The sequence below is a fragment of the Centruroides sculpturatus genome, unplaced genomic scaffold (genome assembly GCF_000671375.1).
Source record: "Centruroides sculpturatus isolate CEXI.00-Female unplaced genomic scaffold, Cexi_2.0 scaffold462, whole genome shotgun sequence".
In the NCBI taxonomy this organism is placed as follows: domain Eukaryota; kingdom Metazoa; phylum Arthropoda; class Arachnida; order Scorpiones; family Buthidae; genus Centruroides; species Centruroides sculpturatus.
In genome coordinates this window covers 342753-365192 of record NW_019385104.1, presented here as the reverse complement: position 1 = coordinate 365192, position 22440 = coordinate 342753, and the positions used below count along the sequence as shown (strand labels likewise).

Here is a 22440-nt window from a genome sequence, read left to right as displayed (position 1 = left end):
GTACGGAAAGAGCCAGGTTCTGTGCGAAGCTTCCACCTGTCGCTAGACGATGGACAAACGCCACTGCAGCTGTTCGTGTTTGTGTCTCATAATCAGACGGTCACGTCTGCCTGGAGCGTCAGAACCTACCGGTGTGTATGTTTACCTTGATGTGTGCTTTGATCACTGCCCCCAACAGCACGTTAGTCAGGTCTTCTCTCAACCCGATGATGCGTGCTTCCTCAAACTCCGTAAGCTGTGCGTAACACCTACAGGTATGCCTGGTGTTCGAAGACCTCCAAGCAACAGGTACAGTGAAAATTCTGAACATATCCTCTGCAAACGTTATTATAGATCTCTGGTCTATTAACCCGCCACTGGTGTAGATCGAAACAATAAATAATTCAAAGTTAGCAATATTATTTTATAATTTATAAAGTAAATTTGAAGTTAAAGTGAGAATTAAGAAAGTTATAATTTTATGTAACATATCAACCCGAAGCTTTATAATTACTGTAGTAATTAGAAAGAGAATATTAAAATACTTCCAGCATATGGAAAGTATCATAAATAATATTTTATTTAGTAAAAACGTATAATAAAAATAATATGTTAACTTAATTCGGAATAAAATTTATTAGAAAAAAATATATATACAAAACGAGATTTTTCGTGTAAGAATCGTGAATAAATGGCTAAAAGTAAGAAAAGTTTTACTAAAATTTTCGGATAACAAACATTAAAAAACATTTAATAATTTATGAATTTCTATAAATATATTAGATTAATTACATTTTTTCATTGTAAATAAGTAAAATAAGAATGAAATTATAAAAATAATTTAGGTAATTTATAAATAGGCATGGGGTTTTTTGCACTTAAAATTTGCATAAAATATCAATTATTTCTAACACTATTTCACTACAAATATTATATTAACTATATTTTTATAGTTTAATTAATTACATTTGTTTTTTAAATTAATTAAAATATATTAACTAGATAAATATTTTTTTTGAATAGAATCAAGAATTTCTAAACTATTTAATTATAAAAACTGATTGTAATTACGCAGTCTTGATGACTAACCTGTAAAGTAATGACACGGGATAACAGTGTTGAGTAAGTTTTATACATAATTAATTTCATTTTTTATTAGGATAACGTTAAATAAATTACGTCAAGTTGTTCTTAAAGTAATTTGATAAATTTGTCTATAAGAGTTTACTTACAATTGTTTTTATAAAAACATGTTTAATGAAATATAATTGAACAGTTTTTTAAGGATTGTGTATGCACCCTACATTTAAAAAACCCCGAAATAATTGCTTAATTTTAAAAATAAGTGCTTAATTCTAATATCCGTTTTTAATACTAGGAACGAAGGAACAACTGCGGGACTAAAATGGACGTGTTTAAAAATTATTGCATTCATTATAATCGCTATTATTATCATATATGTAATCGTCGTCAGATTAACATGTAAGTTTTTAATGACTTTTTTTAATGTATTAGATTTAAATATGTAATATAAACGTAAGATATTGAAAAAGCTGATTTTTATACATAAAAACTAATATTTATGTATTGAAATTTTTAAAAAGCTTCAGATCGAACTACTACTAGTATAAGAATTCCATTTCAAATATGGCATCCTGACGACGAAGACTTGAAATCTCACAATAACATTTCTCGGTCAGACAAATTTCATAAATTAGGTATTGAAATTTTATAATTCTAGTGTGTAAATTAAATCGTATCGATAATCATTGAGTACAGTATACAGTCGACCCCCCTATAAGATAGAGATACGTTCCATTCTCTAGGAATCCGCTTTCTTACGAATCCTTCCAATCACAACCCGACACGTGTCAAGTTTACGGACTACGGCTGTTTGAAAGATTTTCTTCCATAAAATTAATCGATTCTAGACTAATCCGACTCAACATTTCCAAAATACGTATATATTTTTTGGGAATAATCCGTATAAACTACGCTATAAACAAAAAATTGTAGGATTACTTACCGAGTGTCACCATTCGACATTGCCATTGCTCAACATTGTTTTCGTCGCGGAACAGCTCAGCAAAGAGCGGCCGATTTCTAACAACTTATTTTTCTGTGAAAACTTCGTAGAACTTCGGAGACATCATTAATATAAATAATTTTAATCGCCGTTGAATAAGAAATGTTTCTTTCACAAGAAATGTATAAAATTACAGTACTGTATTAGACTTACGGTACCTAATTTACATACTGACAGACGATAGTTAGCGTAAAAATCTCCGTAGCGTGGCGCCACGCTAGACGGCGGAAATTATATATTTAATTATAACAAAGTTACAATAAGTTAATATATAATTATATATACAGTACCTAATTTATATATAATTAATATATAATTATATGTACAGTACCTAATTTATATATAATTTATATAATACTGTCCAGACGATAGAAATCTCTCCGTTGCGTGGCGCTACGGACGGCGGGAAAGTAGTTCGGCTTCCCGATGACGTTTGAGGTGTTTATAGGGAACTTTTACTATTTTTTACGGATACCGGTAGCAATTTTTTCGTAGTTTTATAGGAATCGTAACTATAGGGACCGTAATTATAGGGGGGTCGACTGTATAGGTTTTTAGTTATAATACTTATTCGAACTTCATAATATTTGTGCCGTAAAATATATTAAATGGTTAATGTTACCTATTGTTCCAATATGGCTGCGCTTCCGGTTGTTCGTGGTCTAGAAGGAATCCTCCCGGAGTGGAGCCGCCGGCAGACCGCCTTGTGCCAAACGTCACTAGTTATTGATTCATGGTAGTTCTTGAACAAAATAATAAAAAAAGGAAACGTATACTAAAAATATAGTTAATCTAACCTAACCGAAGCGAGGCCATCTTGGAACCATAGGTAACATTAACCTGTCGGAGTTTTTATTTAACTTTGTTCATTTTTATAAAAGGATAACACGTTGTTGTATAGGTCGCTTAATTGTAGATATTCTAGGTGTTAATAAATCTATATGCTTCTCACCCGGTTTTACCATATGTTAGTGGAAGTGTTTTTTTTTTAATTTTGATTTTATTTCTTCATACCTGTTCCACATGATGATACCGTGATTTTGTTTATATCTAAGAATTATAGTAGTTTCAGGCTCTCTGAATATCTCATGTAAAGTTCTGCCTGTTTCTTCTATATAATACGGAGATTAACATCCGCATTGTGATGTATAAATTATACTTGCATTCCTTTTTTACCTCGTTATATTTAGGAAATAAGATACAGTATATACAGGGTAAGAAAGAAAGTCATTTAACACCCCTGCTACAAAATACAGAATGCACCCAAAGTTAATTCGCTCAGGTAATGAACACATTAGATCAAAGGGAAAACAGATTGCGGCCGGGCGTGCAACACATCAATTTTAAATGCAACTGTAAATGGGAGGGGGTCATGTTACACATCATTTAGGGTCAGAATTTCACAAGGAATTGATTTGCAGAAAGATTGACTTACCTCGACCGGTTAGTTATGCACGTTGCATTTGCTCAATGTACATTCTTTGGATAAAATACCTAAATAGCAATATAATAATAGAAAGAAATCTGTTATGCAATGGTTGTTGCATATTTGGTCTCTGATAGATTACTACATACTTCATGTACTAGTACTTGTTTTTATTCTAGAAGCTATTTTTAAGTAACTTGCATATAAATTTGTACGAATAAAGTTATAACTTAAGCAATAATTCAATATTTTGTTTGATAGGTGAAAGATTGTCCTCTTCTTTGGATCACAGTGTGTCTCCGTGTGATGACTTCTATAAATTTGCCTGTGGAAATCGGTTTAAAAACATTAAAATCTCGGAATCAATAAATGAATTTCAAATACTTCAATTCAAAATATATTCTACATTAAAAAGTAAGAGAGAACTTTTAATTATAAGTATTAAATTAGCATAAAAATTCTGAATTGTATATTTTGTATTTAGGATTGAAATGTACTGTACATTCTTAAAACTTTAATAATAATGATGACTTATTGTTATTTTTGTTTTAGATATATTTGAAAGTAAGTTACCAAACTTACCACACGCTGTACAGCAAGCAGTGACTGCCTATAAAAGCTGTATAAATGTTAAACGTAAGTCTTATATAAGTTAATATGTATATACACCAATAATGTATACTCTATATTTGATACCCTATTCTATTCTGTTTATTGTAATTACAGTAATACCCTGAACTTATGCGATAGGTGGGACCGAGCGATAACTGCGTAAGTCGTGGTATAATTTCGCATATAAATACATAAAAATTATTTTTAATTGGGTCCGGAAACTAAAGAAAACAATAATTTAGAAAAAAATGTTTAATAGAATCTTAAAGGATAGGACAGTTTTTCCAGACGCCATTTAAAGTTATTTGTGAAACTTCGTTCCACGATTGTCCAATGATTCTCACTGCATCTAAAACATTGAATCGTTTCCAAAAGTCTTTAACAGAGAGCTCGTTTTGTCTAATAGCTTCATGCAGATGTGCAAACGATCTTCTCGTGTAATAAGCCTTGAATGTTTTGATGACTCTGATTCATCGGTTGAAGCAGGCTGGTTGTATTTGGTGGCAAAAATATAACTTTCACACGTGGGTCAAAATTAGTTAGTTGCAGGGGGGTGACACGGTGCGTTGTTGATTATTAGGATGACTTTAAATGGAATTTGTTTAGATTGGCAATAACGTTTGACTGCAGGTATGAAGTGGTGACCAAACCAGTCCAATTTTTCACATTTTACTTGATTATCACACCATAATTTTAACATTTTGTTTTCCATCTCGACGATAATACCCTGACGTTTACGAATGATGCTTGAAAATTTTTAAAGATTGAGCATTTTTCAAACGAAAGACGAATCGACGAGATTTGAAAATCGCGTAAGTCGAGGTATTACTGTATTACTGTACTTGGTTTTTAGTCATGTAACATCAAACTCTGGTTACACGGGTGTTAATTTCTAAAATTAATGCTCTTTAATTTACCGAGCAAGCCAGTGAAAACTTATTAAAAACGCAAGAAAAAGTTTTTAAATTTTTGGTAATTTTTTTTTTATTTTTAGAAGACAAAAATAGCGATTTGAAGGAACTAAAAAAACTTCTTATAGAATTAGGAGGTTGGCCATTGGGTAATTTTCACTTTAATGAAAGAAATTACGGTATAATTCGTGGTATTGCTGTTGGGATTAAAAAGATGGGTGTGATGCCATTGATCAAATTTTCAGTTTTACCTAACGACGAAAATACGATGGAAAATCTTGTAACAGTAAGTATACTTTTTACATTTTAAGATTTATATAATAGTTAAACAGAAAATCAGCTAACAGTAAGAAAAAAAATTTAATCTGGAACACACTGATTTTATTATAATAAATTTTAGATGATAATATTTTTTAGAAATTTCCTCTCTCAATCAATATTAGAAAATTAAATCAATTTTAAGGATCTAACGTTAAAATTCTACAAAAATCAAATTTAAAGATTTCTATTGTTGATTTTCAATTGGATCTTATTTTAGTTAGATGGGCCAGAATTGACAAAGATTGATATATCAAATAATGAAGCAGCATTATTACTGCTTTCATTGGCAGAGATGCTTGGAGAAAAGAATAAGAATAAAATAACTGATGATTACCTAGAAATGATTGAACTGCAGAAATTAATTACAAATGCTATTCAGGTGAGTGTTTTCATGGTTTTTTTTTACGAATCTCTTGTTTGTTGCACTCAAACTGTTAAGTGGTTTTTTAAAATTTATTTTAAGTTTAAATCATTGAAATGCTATGCCTAAATGATCACAAGGAGTTCTGTACGAAAGACATGACTATATATATGCAATTTTGCTTTGTAGACGGGACTGGCTATGGCAAACAAATAAATGTATTAAAATGTTAAAATGATAAGAGAAAATTCACTTTAAATAAAAACAGTTCTAGCCTTTTCCAGCCAAATATATATATATATATATTTTTTTATTAATCAGATGTTTTCGACTGATAATTTACTTGCTAAATTTTTAATTTTACGAATTCGAGTTGACTATAAAAATGTTCTTTTTTTACTAATTTATTTATTTTATAATTTGATTTAGAATTCAACAAAAAACTCTCCTTCTATTAAAATAACAATGGGAGAATTGGATAAAATGTTTCCTAAGGTAAGTAGTTATATATTCAAAAATTTGAAAATTATCCTAATCATCATTAATGTAAATACAATACAGACAATAAAATGTTAATTAGTTTTAATAGAATACCCTACTCAGCTGGTTGTATATGTACCTGACGCTATGCTGAAATAAAGGCATGACTATAGTAAAAGTTTTGTTTTTTTTTTTTTTCGTGCTGCTCGTGTTCTGTAGTGTGATTGATTGTGAAATTGTAAAGCCCTAATATTATTAGACTTTTGTGTAGTGCATGTGGCAGGATTCCTGTACAAGATAGGACTGGATAACATAGTTGTCGTCTTTATTATCCAGATGCTTTACTTCGTGAGCTAATATTGATACGTTTCTTTAGTATACATATTTGTATGTTGTCTGGAACATCTTTTTCCAAAATAAACTTTATTTCTTGTGGGAAAAACTCTCGCAGTATCTACTTGCAATGCAGATTTAAAATACACCTCTGGCTCTTCTCAATTTTTACCAGGAAGAGCCAGGTTTTCTACATTGGACTTAAAGTAGTGTTTATTTTAATTCTGTATGTACAACATTAACAAAAGGTGTTTTTCTTGGTAATTTTAGTTTGTGCTAAAAATTTATTAAAATATATTTTTTCTAATGACAATATTTAGTCATTTATTATTAATATTTAGTAATAAATTTTTTAAAATTTTGTAGGTAAATATTATTGAGTTATTGCAAACTATAACAAACGACTCGCTTGAAAATGACTTCATAAGGCCCGATGATAAAATTGCCGTTAACAATATAATATATTTGTCAACAATTTTGTCTTCCATTGAAAATGGAAACATATCAAAAAGGTATTTTTAATGTTTTTCTTCAATGTATAATGATTACATAAATTAGTTTTGAACTGTTCATTATATCGACATAAAAGAAGGCTTGAGTAGTTTTAAATTATAATTCTCTAATGTAACTAACGCTGTATATAGTAACGTTAAATCTTGCTTAGAAAATAATTGTGTAAAGTATGTTACGTAAACATTAAAATGCATTTTTTTTCTTTTTAGGGCACTTGCAAACTACATTGGGTCAAATCTTATACTAAGCAATCCATTTCTGGTTATTTCTTATGTTCAGTTAGCCAATAGAAGAGTTAAACGAGAGATTATTAAATATACTTCTGAAGAAAATTACTGGATTTCATGTTTAGTTCTGACGACAAACACGCTTAGTTTTGCTGTTGATTATTTATATATAAAACAACAACGCAATGATCCGGACTTGTTAATTCAAAAACAGGTTTGTTTTTATTTAGTGGCTTTTTAAGATTTAGTGTGTGGTTTTTCCTTAGCTTATAGATTTAGTTTAGTCAAAAATTATAAAATATACATGTAGTTTTCACCTTTTTTATTTTTTAATAAATAAATCGAAAATTGGAATATAACCTCTTGTATCCGTGGCGATAAATAAAAAAGCAATGCCAAGAATTTTCCCATAAAGTGAATTCAAATTCCAGTTACAGGAACGTCATTTATTCAGTTTTCCCACTACTTAAGAATATAAGGTTTTATTAATTTTTAAATGCAAATTGTTTTATATTTAAATAATTTCCTCCTAATATAAAAGTAAAAATAAATTGATTTAATGTCCATTACAGAAATATAATTTTAGATTTTTAAACCTTTTTTATTAAACTTTAAAGATGATTTTTTTTTTTAGACTGAAATGATATCTTTCCTTCGTGAAGCATTTGAAAAATTGGTAAAGAAATCGGTATGGCTAGACAATGAAACTCTGACAACGATCCTAAAAAAGGTAATAATAATATCCTTTTTGTTTTTATTATTATTGAACTATATGTACTTAGACCAAAAGGATATGAGTAGTTTCTTGTTTGGAAATCCGCCATTTGTATTTAGTGCAAAGCGAACAAACGAAACTATAAAGCTAGGTTTGGTTAATTCAAATAATGGAATTTTATAATGAATCAATGCCCATAAAACTTACTACAATAACAACTTGTTTTGATCAAAATTATCACTTTTTTTAAAAGGAGTTTTTTTATTCAAATAAGCAAAAAGAGGTATAAAAATTAACACCTGTTTTTTATAACAGTTTATTATAGCAGCTAACAAAGCAGATTAATAATAATATATCAAATAGAAATGATTTTAGATTTTTATTTTTTCTCCAGTTACATTCAATGAGAGATTTAATTAATTACCCAGCTTGGATAATGGATTCTAAGAAACTGAATGATTACTATCAATCTGTATGTATTTTATTCGCTTGAATTAAATGTATCAATTTTTAAAATTTTATTTTTAATCTTTTCTTTTCTTTTTAAGTTGCCAACATTGAATAAAGATTTTGCTGAAAATCTCATAAATTTAAAAGTGTTTCGTTTGGAAAAGAATATAAAATTATTAAGAAAAAATAACACAAGGTAAGTTAAAAATAAGTTGTTATAGGCTTATAGCTTTCTTTATAATTTGTTTTTGTACAGTTGGCCAGAGAATTTCCTTTCAACTACGATTGTAAATGCGGCATATTTGTTGGAAAGAAATAAAATGTGTAAGTGTTCCTTTAATGATTCAGTATAATCTTTTAAAAGAGTTTTTAGAAAGTTCTTTTTTACTTTGACTTCAATCTAAATCCCGTAAGTTGTATGCTTGGCCTGAGGCCCAAATTAATTTTTGAGCGGAGCTATTCATAAGTCAAAGCGTTTTTGACTATGATCGACGTTCAAAGCAACTGCATGACAATTAAACACGATCTGTATGAGTTTTAGCGTTGGTTTATTTAACATCCTTTATATCACTCTTCAGGAACTATCACAAGAAAGTTTGAGAAATATCTAGTATACCAGAGACCCTTATAGCCACTACTCGAGATAGCCACTTTTCAGGACGAGGAATTTTGGGAAGCAATGGTTACAGCAATTACATGTGATATATAAATGAATGGAGGCGACGAATAAATTAGATAATGGTTAAAGTACAAATACCTCCTTACGAATAACATTTATAACGATGTGTGGTTATGAAACAGTAGAATCTTCTATTGACGAATTCCTGCTGACTGATGCACCATTGACCAATAAAAGTAATAGACCCATCGTATTGTTAACAACTTATCAAAATAATCCATTCTACTGATGCTACTGTAAAAATATTTTAAAACATAAAAAAATTAAATCCAATAATGACTTTACAAGCATTTATATTTAGAACCATTATATTTATTGGAACATAATTAAATGCTTGAATAATTAAATCTTCGAAGCGAGAGCCAAGTAATGGAGACATTTTCAGTTATGCTGGAGTGCGGAATTTATATTTGACTGGAAGGAAATACACCGTGTCATAGAAGAAACTGATTTTAAATGAGTTTTTCGATGTTTATTCCTTTTTATCTTACCTATGTGTTTTTAAGGATGCTGATTTACATAAATAATTATCATATTTAAAGGTATTTATGGTAAGATTGACTTCGTCATTTAAGTATTTAGGACAAATTGTGAATATTTCGCATATTGTAATGAAATTTAATTTCTAACTCAATATTTTTGATGTCTACAATTGAAACTTATTGAAAAAGATGGTTAACTTGCAAATTACTTAATCTTCACTAATTTTTAATGAATAAAATCAGTTAAAAACAAGTCAATAAAATTGAAGACAAAACTGTTCAAAAAGGATCACCATTTATTATTTTTTGTGTTCCAAGACAAGTTTTGTCTTCAATTTTATTAAAAATATTTCTCCATCGGACGAATATTTACAGTAAAAACAAGTCAGTTAACTTACAAATGAAGTTTACTGTATGAAGTCTTTGAATTGGCAATTTTATTTTTATAGATATTCCACTTGCTGTACTAAATTATCCGTTTTTTGATCTAGATGCTCCTTGGTAAGTATTTATTATAATTTTGTTTTTGATCTTTTAATAAAGTATTATAAATGGTCGACTGGCATTTAAAAGAAATCCTCGCAAAACATTTACGAGTTAACGAATTAACCATTTGGCAAAACATTTCTCAGTAGCTTATTTAATTATCCGCTTATCTTTCTGTACAACACCCCAGAGGTTTACTTTGACAGGATTATTTTACGTAATAAGAACCACTTTAAATATATGGATAGTTTATAATGGATTATCGATAAACCGATACACATGCTTGTAGTCGTCTATAGTCACAATAGATTAATTATTATTAGTCTATTAACAGGACTTATCGTACTGATTCAATCTCTAGTTTCATCAGCAAGTTAAATCCTTCTCTTGGTTCAAGTGAGTAAATTTTTTATTCTCACCTAAAACAATGCCCAAAATCGATTTTTAGCCGAACCCCCGTAACTCGACTTTTGATCTAATTCCGAACTTTTTTCCCCGACTGATTTAGAGTTAGCTAGGTTCCACTGTGTGTAAATTAAGGATGTTTCTCAATGAAGATTGGGAATCTTGCTCTAGCCACGTATAAAATATTAGAAAATATTTATTAATTTTATGAACGTACTAAAATGTTACTGTTTTTTTAACTTTCTGTAATAACTCAGGATATAATTCTTCATAATTGAAGTTTTAGACTATTTACAAAAATATCAAATTTTCGAGTCTATCTCAAGTGTCAGAACCTACAACAGAAGGCTGACACTTGATCGTTTTTAACATAGTGATCTCTCTTTTTACTTGTTTACCTTTGTTTTTTAAGAAGTTATTCTTCAATAAAAAGCCATGTTAACTGTTACTTCTGGTGTTGTATAAAAAAGGATTGAGATAGACTCGAAAATTTGATGTTTTTTTAACATTTGATCAATTAATAGGTATTTCAATTTTGGAGCACTTGGAGCTATTATTGGACATGAAATCACACATGGATTCGATATTGAAGGTAATGTTTCACTTTTATATTTAAGATATTAACGATTTTAATGTCAATCAGCGTAGTTGTCGAAAACGCGGGATATTTCTGTATAAATGATTGTAATCATTTGTATAGATGTCCCCTATTTTCACTCTCTGCGGACGCCATTTGCTCCTCTATGGCAGTGTTTTTCAACCTTCTTGAATACGTGACCCCTTTACAAGTTAAACAATTCTGGCGACCCCCAAGGCCATATTAAGACTATATCGGTAATTTTAAAAACTACGTATTTAATTTTCTTTCTGTTGAGACCTAAATATCCATCGAAAAACCAATTATACTGTAAAATAAACAGGCACAGCCTTCTCACTGAAATTGTAGGTTTTTTATTGTTGTGTAGGACCTACAAACACTTGTCTTTTTCTTTTACCCACGACCCTCGTATAAGGCTTTGCGACCCCTATGGGGGTCGCGACCCACAGGTTGAAAAACACTGCTCTATGGGATAGACTACTAAAAATTCCACAAATTTATAATCGTGATTTTAGGTATTTAACCTTACACCTTAGACAATGGAATGCTTTTAAATATTGTATTCTACAGTATACTTGTAAAAAAATCCTTCAATTAAATAATTAAAAAAATTATTGCTGTTATTGTCATAGTTTGCCCTCCCTGAAACTTTTCTGAATACGCCCATCTTTGTGTACCTAATAATAAAGATTTCATTTTTAGACTTTTTATATATATATTGAAGTTTGAGGTTTTATAGGAACTGTCTTTCGTATGTTTTTACAACTACTATATCTCAGGAAAATCTTATATTTCATGGAAGTCGCTTCTAAACATGCCCGATTTGTCTAAGGAGTTCATCTCGAGACTATCATGCGGTTGTGTTCATTCAACTACGAAAAGAATTGAACACACTGTAAGACCGTAATTTTAGTTTCAAATGTTATTTAGTAATTATAAACTCGGTCCTGAGTATACAAATACAGTAATTAAGGTTTAATAGCTCAGCTTCTGTTTACTATAGAGCTAACATGCGCTAAAATCAACAGTAAGCTTTTTAAACAATTTTCTAAAAAACCATAGGAACGAACAAGAATACCGTCAGGTGCTCTTATTAACTGACGACATTAACCCGAGAGGTGGGCAGTTTATTATGTACTGTACAGTACATAATCACATATGTACTGTACAGTACTTATGTGATAATTTCCTGATTGTATGATTGCAAAGCGATTTTTCAAAATTGCTTTGTTTCTTGATAATTCCACATGTCGATTGGTTTTAGTTACTCCAACGCGACATGTGGGTGATCTGCTTCCTGAGAAGACATTTATGGGGTAACTGACCCCTATTTAAGTTTTTACAAATGTGAAGAAAACCCCGGACTACTCGATGTTCAGCCAATCAGACCAACTACCACCAGCTTTTTAGTGGTTTTTATCCACTCTGCTAGTGACGGACTACTGGCATCTTTATTACTAATTATTACCGATGTCGATTTTCAATAATTAGTAATAAAGACGTATTGTATTCGTTGCTACGGTAATTATGCAAATGATACTACCTCCGCAGACTATCTTGTTACTTTAGACTTGTATTTAAACTGTTTAGCTTAGTACAAACGATGTGTGGCAGTATGAGATACTTAGGGTGTCCCAAATTAAACTTGACATTACCCATCTGGCTACAGTAAAGCCACATGTACGAAGGCAGAGAGAAGCGAGATTTTTTTAACATTTCCTTCAGGGATGCAGCACAAGAGATGTCGCGGCACGATTCCATGCATTGCATCCCAATCGGTCCTATCTTCAACATAATATCATCATAAGAATAGTAGCTAAATTTTGACGCATGAATGACTTGGATGATGCGCTAAAACATGGGAGGTCCAGGAGTTGTACAATGGATGAGACAGCTACGGACATCATAACCAAATTCACAGTAAACCTAACTACTAACCATTCTCAGTGTGGCTCTGCAGGCAGGAATTGGATCAATCTCTGTACGTACGATTCTCAAGAAGTTCTGTTATCAGTAAAAGTCCGAACGTCCATCAAGAGCTTCCTGAAGACTACAATTAAAATCATTGAACTTTGCAGGAATATTTGATTTTGGCAACACGGATCCTTCCGTTCCCAGGCAAATTTGTTTCACGTATGTAACGCCGTCTTTTTAATCGAACGTAAAAAGATGTTTCATCCGTGAAATAAATTCTTTGGTGGTTAAAAGGAGTGAGATGAGAGAGGCATGTCATCGATTGGGTGGAATCAGTCTTAATGATGAATTTACTCCTTATTAGTATTTACAATCTGTTTTTTTTTTTAAATAAATAAAATTCATCTGGTACCATGTTGTTGTTATATATATATATATATATAACAACAGATAGTACCAGATGAATTTTATACATAGACTCTATAATGCATCATGTTGCATATATTTATATAATATATGCAGCATGATGCATTATAGTCTGTATGTAATTCAATAAAATTTAATCATTTTAGATTGTAGAAATATAATTTTTTTTTTTAAATTGGTTGAATTATACTCTTCTAATTTCTTTTTGCATTATGAAAAATGGCTTTTTATTTTGAAATCAATCAAATATTTACTTTGTACTTGAAAAAGGTAGTAAGAGAGATGAAACAGGAAGTATCAGAAACTGGTGGACTGAGAAATCAAAGCAAGAATATGTCAAACGTACAAACTGTCTGAAAGGAAAATATAATAATTATGTTATTCCTGAAACGAATCTCAAAGTAAGAACATTTTAAACTTTAGTTAAATTTTAGTTATGATATGGTATTAAACTCAAATATAATTAAATTAAGGAAATTTTTTGGAATTTGTCTAGGAAGTGTTGGCTTAAATATTATTTTGAAATTTCTTATGTAGTCTATGGTAAAGATAGGAGACGGTTTATAATTATATCAGCTCTATCATTAAATTTATATCAAATCACCTGTAATTGCGTCGTCTTTATTTCATAATTTGTTTTAAAGAAGATTGCTATTCAAGAATACAATAATTGAAAATAAACATAAATGTAACACAAAAAATATAGACATTTTTTACTTGTATTAAAAATTTATCTGTTTTATATTAAATATATAAAAGCTCTATATAACATTTTATAACGCTTTATCATTTTCTCTACCATATTACAAATACGATAGCACGTGTTGTTTACTTCATAACTATTCGTACAATAAACAAACTAAACTAATTCGTAGTTTTATTTTTATGATGATGAGCGATGCGTTGAAAGATAAGACCCTTGTGTTAACTACTACTGTAAAAAGAATGCTGATACAACTCATTGCCCTTCTACATATAAAAAAATATAAAGAATATTGGAAACTTGGAATTCTCAGTTAAAGGGAATCATCTGTGTATCTCTGCACGCCCATTTATTGTTTCATAATATATTGCACATCATATCAAATTCTTGTCGCTCTTTAATTAAAATTTTTTATTCTAGATCAATGGAAGTAAAACATTGTCAGAAAATATAGCTGATAGTAGTGGAATCCAACAGGCATTTTTGGTGAATTTTTAGTTTAAATACTACTAACAAAATATTTCATATAAAATCTATAATAATGAAAAGATTAATAATGTTTAATTGTTTTTTGTAGGCGTATAAAAATTGGGAGGAAAAATATGGAAAAGAATTAAGTCTTCCACATATGACACAGTATTCTCCGTATCAAATATTATTTATTTCATATTCTCAAGTAATTAAAAATATTTTAATTTATTTTTGTTGTTGTTCTACATATAATCTCGTTAAGTTTTTTTTTATATAATCAACGTGAATTCCATTTAAAATATTTTCTATACGATAATCTAACGTATTGTAAAAAGTTTTTCTTGCTTGTGAAATTAGAATACTTGAAAACTTTTTCTTTTTGTGGAAATTTCAGCTATGATAGCAATGAACAATGGTGTTCAGATTGGAACTTAAAGCAGAGTTTTAATGTTTGTCAGAGTAAATTTATAATGGAATTTTCTAGGCCTAGAGATTAATCTTTAGGAGGAAAATAATGTACAGATTTCGTAATATTATCAGAGCAGAGAAACAAAGCTAGTGGACATCATAATCTGACTAATGTTCTTAATGAGATTAAGCTCCATCCTGAACACTGATTAAAAGGACATTACTTGCTGACATTTTACGTCACTTAACATCTAACGTTACTTATAGTTTTGCAGATTATTAATAGAATCCATACTTAAGACAGACGAAAGTATTTACAGTTGTATCTCGGAAATCAAATGCTTGAACTTGCAATCCGAACAATTTCTCCAAAGAAATTTTGCCCAAAAATTCGATTTTCCTGGGAATTCGAACACTGGTTGTTCATACTGTAAGGTGTAAGATGTCTGTACCGGATACAGATTGAGTTAATGTTTTTATTTTGAGCTAGTTGATACTTTTTGGGCTCGTTTATTAAATCATAAATATATACTTTTCAATTACTAGATTAAAAATTAGTCTAGTACAGCAATTGGATGTAATATCTCAATGAGCAATAAACATTTAAGACTCTCAATATAAAATAACACTAGTTATCAGTCAATATATTATGTAAATTTCTATCTGTTGATAATTTTTGTGACTTTTTTAAAAGTAAATCTGTATTGTTTTAATAGCTATATTAGTCAAGTTAAAAATCCAAGTCTTCTTTCAATATATATACAATTTATATAAATGGTAATTATATACATAAGATTCCGAAATAGCCTTGGGAATCGTGCCCCCATAAATTTAGTTACGATGAATTCGACAATCTGTTCGGATGACCCGTAACAAAATTCGGCATATTTTGTATGTAGGGACGATATTTCCTAGCACAAGCCACAATCGGACACATCTCGAGACCGGTAGTTAAGATTAGAGTTATAGTTCATGTCGACAGTTGTTACCAGTTTATAGCATTTTAATAGTCAATGCAGCCCTTCACACAGCAAAATACAAGATAAGGTTAAAGAATGTTTGTTTTTTTAGTTTCGACGATAATTCAGAAATTAACAGTAGGCCTATATTGTAATTTTTATCTAATTTTCAAGCGAATATATTTGTAAATTATTCTAATATTTAAGAATAACTGTTTGAAATTTTAATGTTTTTAGATCTGGTGTTCAAAATCAAGTGAAGAATTTAAAAAGACAGTATTAGATAAAGACGTTCATTCTCTTAATAGATATAGGTAGGTATTGTTAATTTTTTGTACATAGGTAACACGATTGGGGTTATTTCTAATAAGTTATCAATATAAATATTGATTTTAATATAAGAAATTTGAATGATATACACTACTGGTCATTACAATTGCTACACCAAGAAGGCCTCACGCAACAAAAGCGAAATTTGCTTGAAAGGTACAATATGCTGAGTGTTCTGTACCTCAAGGTTACCTGTCAATTCAATCACGTCTCTTTCCCCATTTTACTGTATGTGTACAATAAACATAATTCTTCTATTTGCTTTCCTTCCTGGTATAGCAATTTTAATGGCCAGAGCAGTGTAATTTGCACATAAATATTTTAGTTCTGCTTTTTACTTCAATGTGAAAGATAGTCTACAGTAGATTATCTTCTTATTTACACACACTCGCAAACAAAAACAATATTTTCGCACTGAAATGGGAAAAAATTTCAACGCTTCTTTCTTGCAACTTTTTTGTCAAAGAGTGTTTGTTTTTTGTACTATTATATACAGTGGAATCCGGTGATTATAATCACTAATGTTATCAATTGCCTATTTATCATAATCAGTCGGCCCCAAAACACTACATATATAAAAATAATCTGCCTATTATAATCAAACTTTGGCTATTATCATCAATTGTGATAATAGCCGAATGCATTTGGGGGCAAACGATAAGAATTCTTAGAAAAAGCTTACTCAATAGACCATTCTTCGAAACTTTTAACCGAAGCATACCTTTTTTTATCTTTGTTATACTATGAGGACATGACAAAACTACTTCGAAAATACGTATTTTGTAGATCTTGAAGCCTACCTTTGGGGATGTACAGTATGGTACATTCTGTTACAATTTCTCTCGTTTAATTTTGTAACCTGTTGAGTTAAAAACAACTGTTTTTAAAAGAAATGTACTGTGTATAAATGTGTAATGTTGTATTAAGTGTACATTTGTGTTAAATATAAATTGTACCGGTACATACTCGTACAATAATTGTAATCAATTAAGTTCAATAATAAATTTAGCCTCTGTTTAATGTTATCAGCCGATTACGGTTAAAAAATTTGGACTTGCAACTTCTGATATTACAGAATATATATATTATTTCTATTTCTTTTTGAAGCGATCGTTGTTACATGTATAACAATGCTTGATCAGCCTAATCTTGTTTAACAGCTATTGAAATAAATTATATAAAATAATGAATATTATTTAATTTTATTTTTATTTTTCAGGGTTATAGGTCCACTTTCCAATTTTGCCAGTTTCTCCGAAGTATTTCAATGTAAAGATGATTCATTAATGAATCCTGCTAAAAAATGTGTTGTATGGTAACGTTCGTTGTTGAATTGCAAGATTTCAAGTTCTATTTTACAAGATTGCTGTGTTAATCAATTCGCATCTAATTAAACTCGTTTTATATTTATCTTAATTTATTATTATTATTTTTAAATTCTGAAACTGTGTCAAACATCAGTTCTGAAATAAACTGATTAAATGCAAAAGTATGCATCATAAAGGCTAAAGTTTCAAAAATAAATTTTTCGTTTTCGTTCTTTTGTTCGTTTAAACAAACAAAATTAAGTTCTTTTCGGATGTAATGGGATATATTCAGACCAGTCTCGACAAAGAAACTCTTTGTTTTTAATTACTAATCTATATAATTGACATCTGAATAAATAATATACATGTATATTTAATTTAAATAGGTATGAAACTTGCACAAATTTTCAGCACAGTTGACTGAAATTACCTTTACCATATTAACACTCAAATTATTTGGTGGTGTCTCTTATAATGCAAAATATGAATTGTACATTAAAATAAAAACTTTAATTGTAACTACCCCGTTATATTATGCTATAGTACTATAGTAGTAGGCCTGTTTAATTATTTTTAACGATGTCAAGAGTGATAATAGTCCAAAATCAAATTTTGAATGCTGACAATTCCGGACATAATGTGATTTCCGCGGAGAAAAGAATTATTTTAGAAATTTTTCATATGGGACTAATGGCAGGATGCATTATATGTTAGCATACGTATAATGCATCCTGCTCTTTGCCGCTCACAAGTATCGTAGTGACGGGTTTTAAAACAGCTTCCCTGCGGAAATCGCTTCATATCGGGAAATGTTAGAAGCATCTCAGATCTGCAAAACGTTTGTTAAAGCGTTCGTGTGTAAAAAAAGGTCAACCGATATTGCAAAAGTCAAAAGGCCGATAGTGCAGGAGGCAATATTCGTTTGTTTGGCGTCATAATGGAGCTGCTTCCAATCAACATCACTGTCACGCAAGAACGCTACTGAAAATAACTGGATCGTTTTGAACAGAGATCAAACAACTTCGTCCAAAAATTGATAAAATTCGTTACTGCCACAACGTGCCAGTACATGCACCTTTAGAGAAGCTGGCCAAAATAGGCTAATGAACTTTATAGCCCAGACTCAGTGACGGCCGGATGGCCGAGCGGTCAAGTGGCAGCATACCGCTCTGGTGACCCGAAAACGAATCCAAACGGGCCGAAAAATCCTCAGGAATTTTTCGGGGGGTAGTCCGTTCGGATACGTCGGGCCCTGTCCTTCACCACCCGGTCGCCCCATTGTGTGCCTAGCCGAAACCATAATTTGCTTGCTAAAAGAGGTCCTCTTAGTGCTCACAGAGGGGAGAGTTGAAAAAAGCCCAACCTTAGCGCTAACTGACTACAATTTATTTCGTGCCCTGCAGAACAATTTTGCCTATATACAGTTCAATGATAATACCGGATGATCGAGGCATTCTCTGCTCGCGGGATTGAATTTTCAGCAAAGAAGGCGAGTTATGATTGATTGATTTGGTCGGTGATCACCATCTGAATTGTAATCGTTGTTGTGAATAGTTCTTTTTTCAAAATATCAGGTTGTAAAGGTGAAATTTAATGCATAATCTATAGAGCAGAGATAAGAAGCCATAAAATAGTTCAACCCTTAGAATGACTGTTTGTGTAGCAAAATGGAACTTTAAACACATTAGTGTTTTAACAATAATACTAGAACATTTACAGATAAAAGATATGACAATCTGAATTTATAATCTATGGTTTGAGGTATAAAATGATCATTATTACAAATTATTGGGCTGCAAATTGAAAAAATTGTAGATGTGTAAATTCCGACTGACGTCCCTTCTGTCTCCTTCTTCTTTAATCTTAACAATGGAGTTAGATAAATGAAAATCGAAACCAAATGTGAAAATTATTAGAGAGGACCAGATTAACTATACGTAACGCGACTCGCGTTAAAAATTGGAAATTTATTTCATTTCAAAAATTTTCCACTGAACGGAGTTAGATACGTAACCAGCACGACTCTATTGCTAACAGGAAAAGTATGATGTACAGGAGCAAACAGTACAACAATCCACACCGGCAAGTGCTATATCATTGTCGCAGTAATTCAGTGAATATAATGTATATATTTTTTAAATTATAAGTTTTTTTATAAGAATTATATTTAGTTAATTATTTTGTTAAGTTATTTTCCAATAGATGGAGCTACGTGTAAAGAATGTAGACAATTGAATGTAAACAAATTAATCGATATATAAAAATCCAATTCATAATTTGGGATGAGATGTACGACATTATCTAAGTTAAAAGCGTTTAAACGTAACTGCTGAGTTTCGTACCAATTGGTCGAACGGCCTAGGCGTGTATAACAAACAAACAAACAAGCAAACAAACAGCCAGACAAACACACATTACATATACTCATTTATATACAGTAGAGCATCGATTATCCGACCCGATTAACTGTCACCTCGGTTAACCGACCGCGTTCTAGTCGGCGAATTCAAATGTCCGCTAGTGATGTAGCGCTATAATATTTGGCTATGTCTTGGCTACTTTAATAGTATTTTTGTGTGTTTTAGCTGGCAACACGGCTCGACCATGAAAGGGAGCCAGTATTTAAACGAGGCTTAATTTTCTAATTTTTAACGATACAATAGCGACGATTATTATTTTAAAAAATTTTTGTTAGGCTTAACATCGATGAAAATTCAACGCGAAGTAGGTTAATAGCGATATACTAATATACTAATTACATGGGATATAATAATATACTACACTAATAATGGATTTTTTCATACTTTTCGGTTATCCGACTTTTCAATTATCCGACCAACCCCAGTCCCCAACTGAGTCGGATAATCGATGCTCTACTGTATATAGATAATATACTGTATATGTAAAATTAATTATCTATCGAAATTCTTATTTTTTTCGAATTTAAAACATTTAAATTATAGGGACTTTTTATTAACGCATTAAAGATTAAAAAATCACGATTTTATTTTCAAAAGATACATAGCCAACATTGAAATATAGAATTTACATTGTTATAACTAAAATAAGTTTTTCAATATTGCTACATAATTCTTTTTTTAAATAACGAAAGGTGCAGAAGTTACAATATCATCTATTCTATAGCATAGATGAGAGTAACAAGTTAATCTGTATATCAGATCATTTTTATATTTAAGATATGCATATTAATTTTGAAAACACAGCAAATAAATTAATAAATATTACCATAGTTTACATTTATCCAAACGGATCATCTTGTTTTTATCAGTGCAGCGAAATGCTTCAGAAAAGTCTTCAGAGTTAGATAACGTGCCTATAACTCTGTAAAAATAAATATTTTCAATTGTTTTTAAAACTATATTACAGTAATAATTAATTTACTATTAAAATTCCAAAATAACCGTAATGATTAAAATATAATTTCCGAAATAATGATTTACCTAAACTGATTAATAGTGTGTTCATCTTCTTCTATTTCCTTTAGATATCTTTTTGTAGCAGTATGACACCAACTCTAAACACGAAAATTATTTAAATATAAAATAATTAAAAATATTTTTAAAATAATGCATAAATATTACCTGTGCATAAGAAATAAAAAATAATTGCTCGTGAGTAAAGTGGTCTAATGCAACTAACGATGCTTCTTTTTTATCTTCACGATGATTTTCAAGCCAGTATCTATAACCCTTATAAGAGTGATAACATAATTAACTAATATACAATAATATGGAAAGTACAAATACAGTGTCTGTGTTTATAGTGATGTAGTGAATTACAGAAATTAGTAATTCATAATTATAAAGTCTTACAGTACCTTTAATGCTTCTCTAATAGCTCCATTATCGGCGATATTTTCTGCTAAAGTTGTAGTTCCATTCACCTAATAAAATACATAGCTTTATTACTTTTATTTCTTCTTTAAATACTATTTTAAAATATATTTTCTTATTATAAATAACCTTTATAGAATCTTTTGAGTAACCATCATACTGCTGTCGAAAACACTCTGCTTTATTTTCATATTGTTGTATTGAATCTTCAGACCAAATTTCATGACTTGGTACATTTCCGACCTTGTCTCTTCTTCTTCCTGTTAATAAAACATTATATATTAATCATTAAGTTATGTATCGGCCTATATATAGAATAAAATTCCAGTTATCCGAATTAATTGTCACGATTATGAGGAATATCCGGATTCCTGAGGTGCCAATTTTTTCTCTATCCAAACACCCCGTCATTTTCATGTGTTTGGATATACTCTCCACTTCAAATTAGTAGTGCCTTGTTCCTATACAGCATACTTTTAACAATAGAGTCGTGGTTATTTATCTAACACCTTTCAAGGGAAAACTTTAGAATTGAAATAACATGATTTCCGGTTTACAACGAAAGTTTACATATAGTTAATTGGTGTTTCCTACTTCTAATCTTTCCATAATTTGTCTTGTCTTTCATTTATGTAATTTCATTGCAGAGATTAAGGAAGAACAGACAAACGGACGGACGATTTTAGGAATTTATATGTCTACAATTTTTTCAAATTGCATCCCAATAACTAATTTAAAACTAAAATCGTACAAAATAATTTATAATTTACATATAATTTGCATTAAAAAATGTAAAAACATTTAGTATAAAATTATAATTCGATTTATTATTTCTGTTAATAAAAATCTAATTAAATATATAATCATAAATATCATACCATTCGTATCAAAACCATGAGTTATTTCGTGTCCTATAACCGTTCCAAGAGATCCAAAATTCAGATAACTAAATACAAAATTTAAAAATTTATGTTATGAAAAATAAATAATACAGATGTTATTTT

General features: G+C 30.1%; 2 protein-coding genes across 4 annotated transcripts in view; one reads left to right on the top strand and one right to left on the bottom strand.

The window, feature by feature from the left end:
• The first annotated feature begins 974 nt into the window (after positions 1 to 974).
• Positions 975 to 18000, top strand: LOC111634740 (neprilysin-1-like). Of its 3 annotated transcripts, none has more exons than XM_023379580.1 (21): positions 975 to 1101; positions 1358 to 1461; positions 1584 to 1697; positions 3753 to 3905; positions 4044 to 4127; positions 5143 to 5300; positions 5553 to 5714; positions 6126 to 6191; positions 6876 to 7021; positions 7232 to 7463; positions 7884 to 7979; positions 8359 to 8436; positions 8513 to 8610; positions 8671 to 8738; positions 10025 to 10076; positions 10991 to 11058; positions 13675 to 13805; positions 14528 to 14593; positions 14685 to 14783; positions 16183 to 16259; positions 17495 to 18000. In XM_023379580.1, the coding sequence occupies exons 1-21, from the start codon at positions 1079 to 1081 to the stop codon at positions 17592 to 17594; spliced, it is 2175 nt and encodes a 724-aa protein (XP_023235348.1). In that variant the 5' UTR covers positions 975 to 1078; the 3' UTR covers positions 17595 to 18000. The 3 variants fall into 3 exon arrangements, with proteins under 3 accessions (XP_023235348.1, XP_023235347.1, XP_023235349.1); XM_023379579.1 differs by having other exon boundaries at positions 5098 to 5300; positions 17495 to 17800; XM_023379581.1 differs by lacking the exons at positions 14528 to 14593; positions 14685 to 14783 and having other exon boundaries at positions 5098 to 5300.
• Positions 18001 to 20660: 2660 nt separating this feature from the next.
• The window catches only part of LOC111634764 (neprilysin-like), a 10244-nt gene continuing 8464 nt past the window's right edge, over positions 20661 to 22440 (bottom strand). Inside the window, exons 13-18 of the mRNA XM_023379605.1 lie at positions 22315 to 22393; positions 21566 to 21696; positions 21421 to 21486; positions 21185 to 21292; positions 21044 to 21117; positions 20661 to 20924 (exon numbers count right to left, since the gene is read on the bottom strand). Coding sequence (XP_023235373.1) covers positions 20825 to 20924; positions 21044 to 21117; positions 21185 to 21292; positions 21421 to 21486; positions 21566 to 21696; positions 22315 to 22393 — 558 coding nt within the window. The 3' untranslated portion in view covers positions 20661 to 20824. The remainder of the gene's footprint in view (positions 20925 to 21043; positions 21118 to 21184; positions 21293 to 21420; positions 21487 to 21565; positions 21697 to 22314; positions 22394 to 22440) is intronic.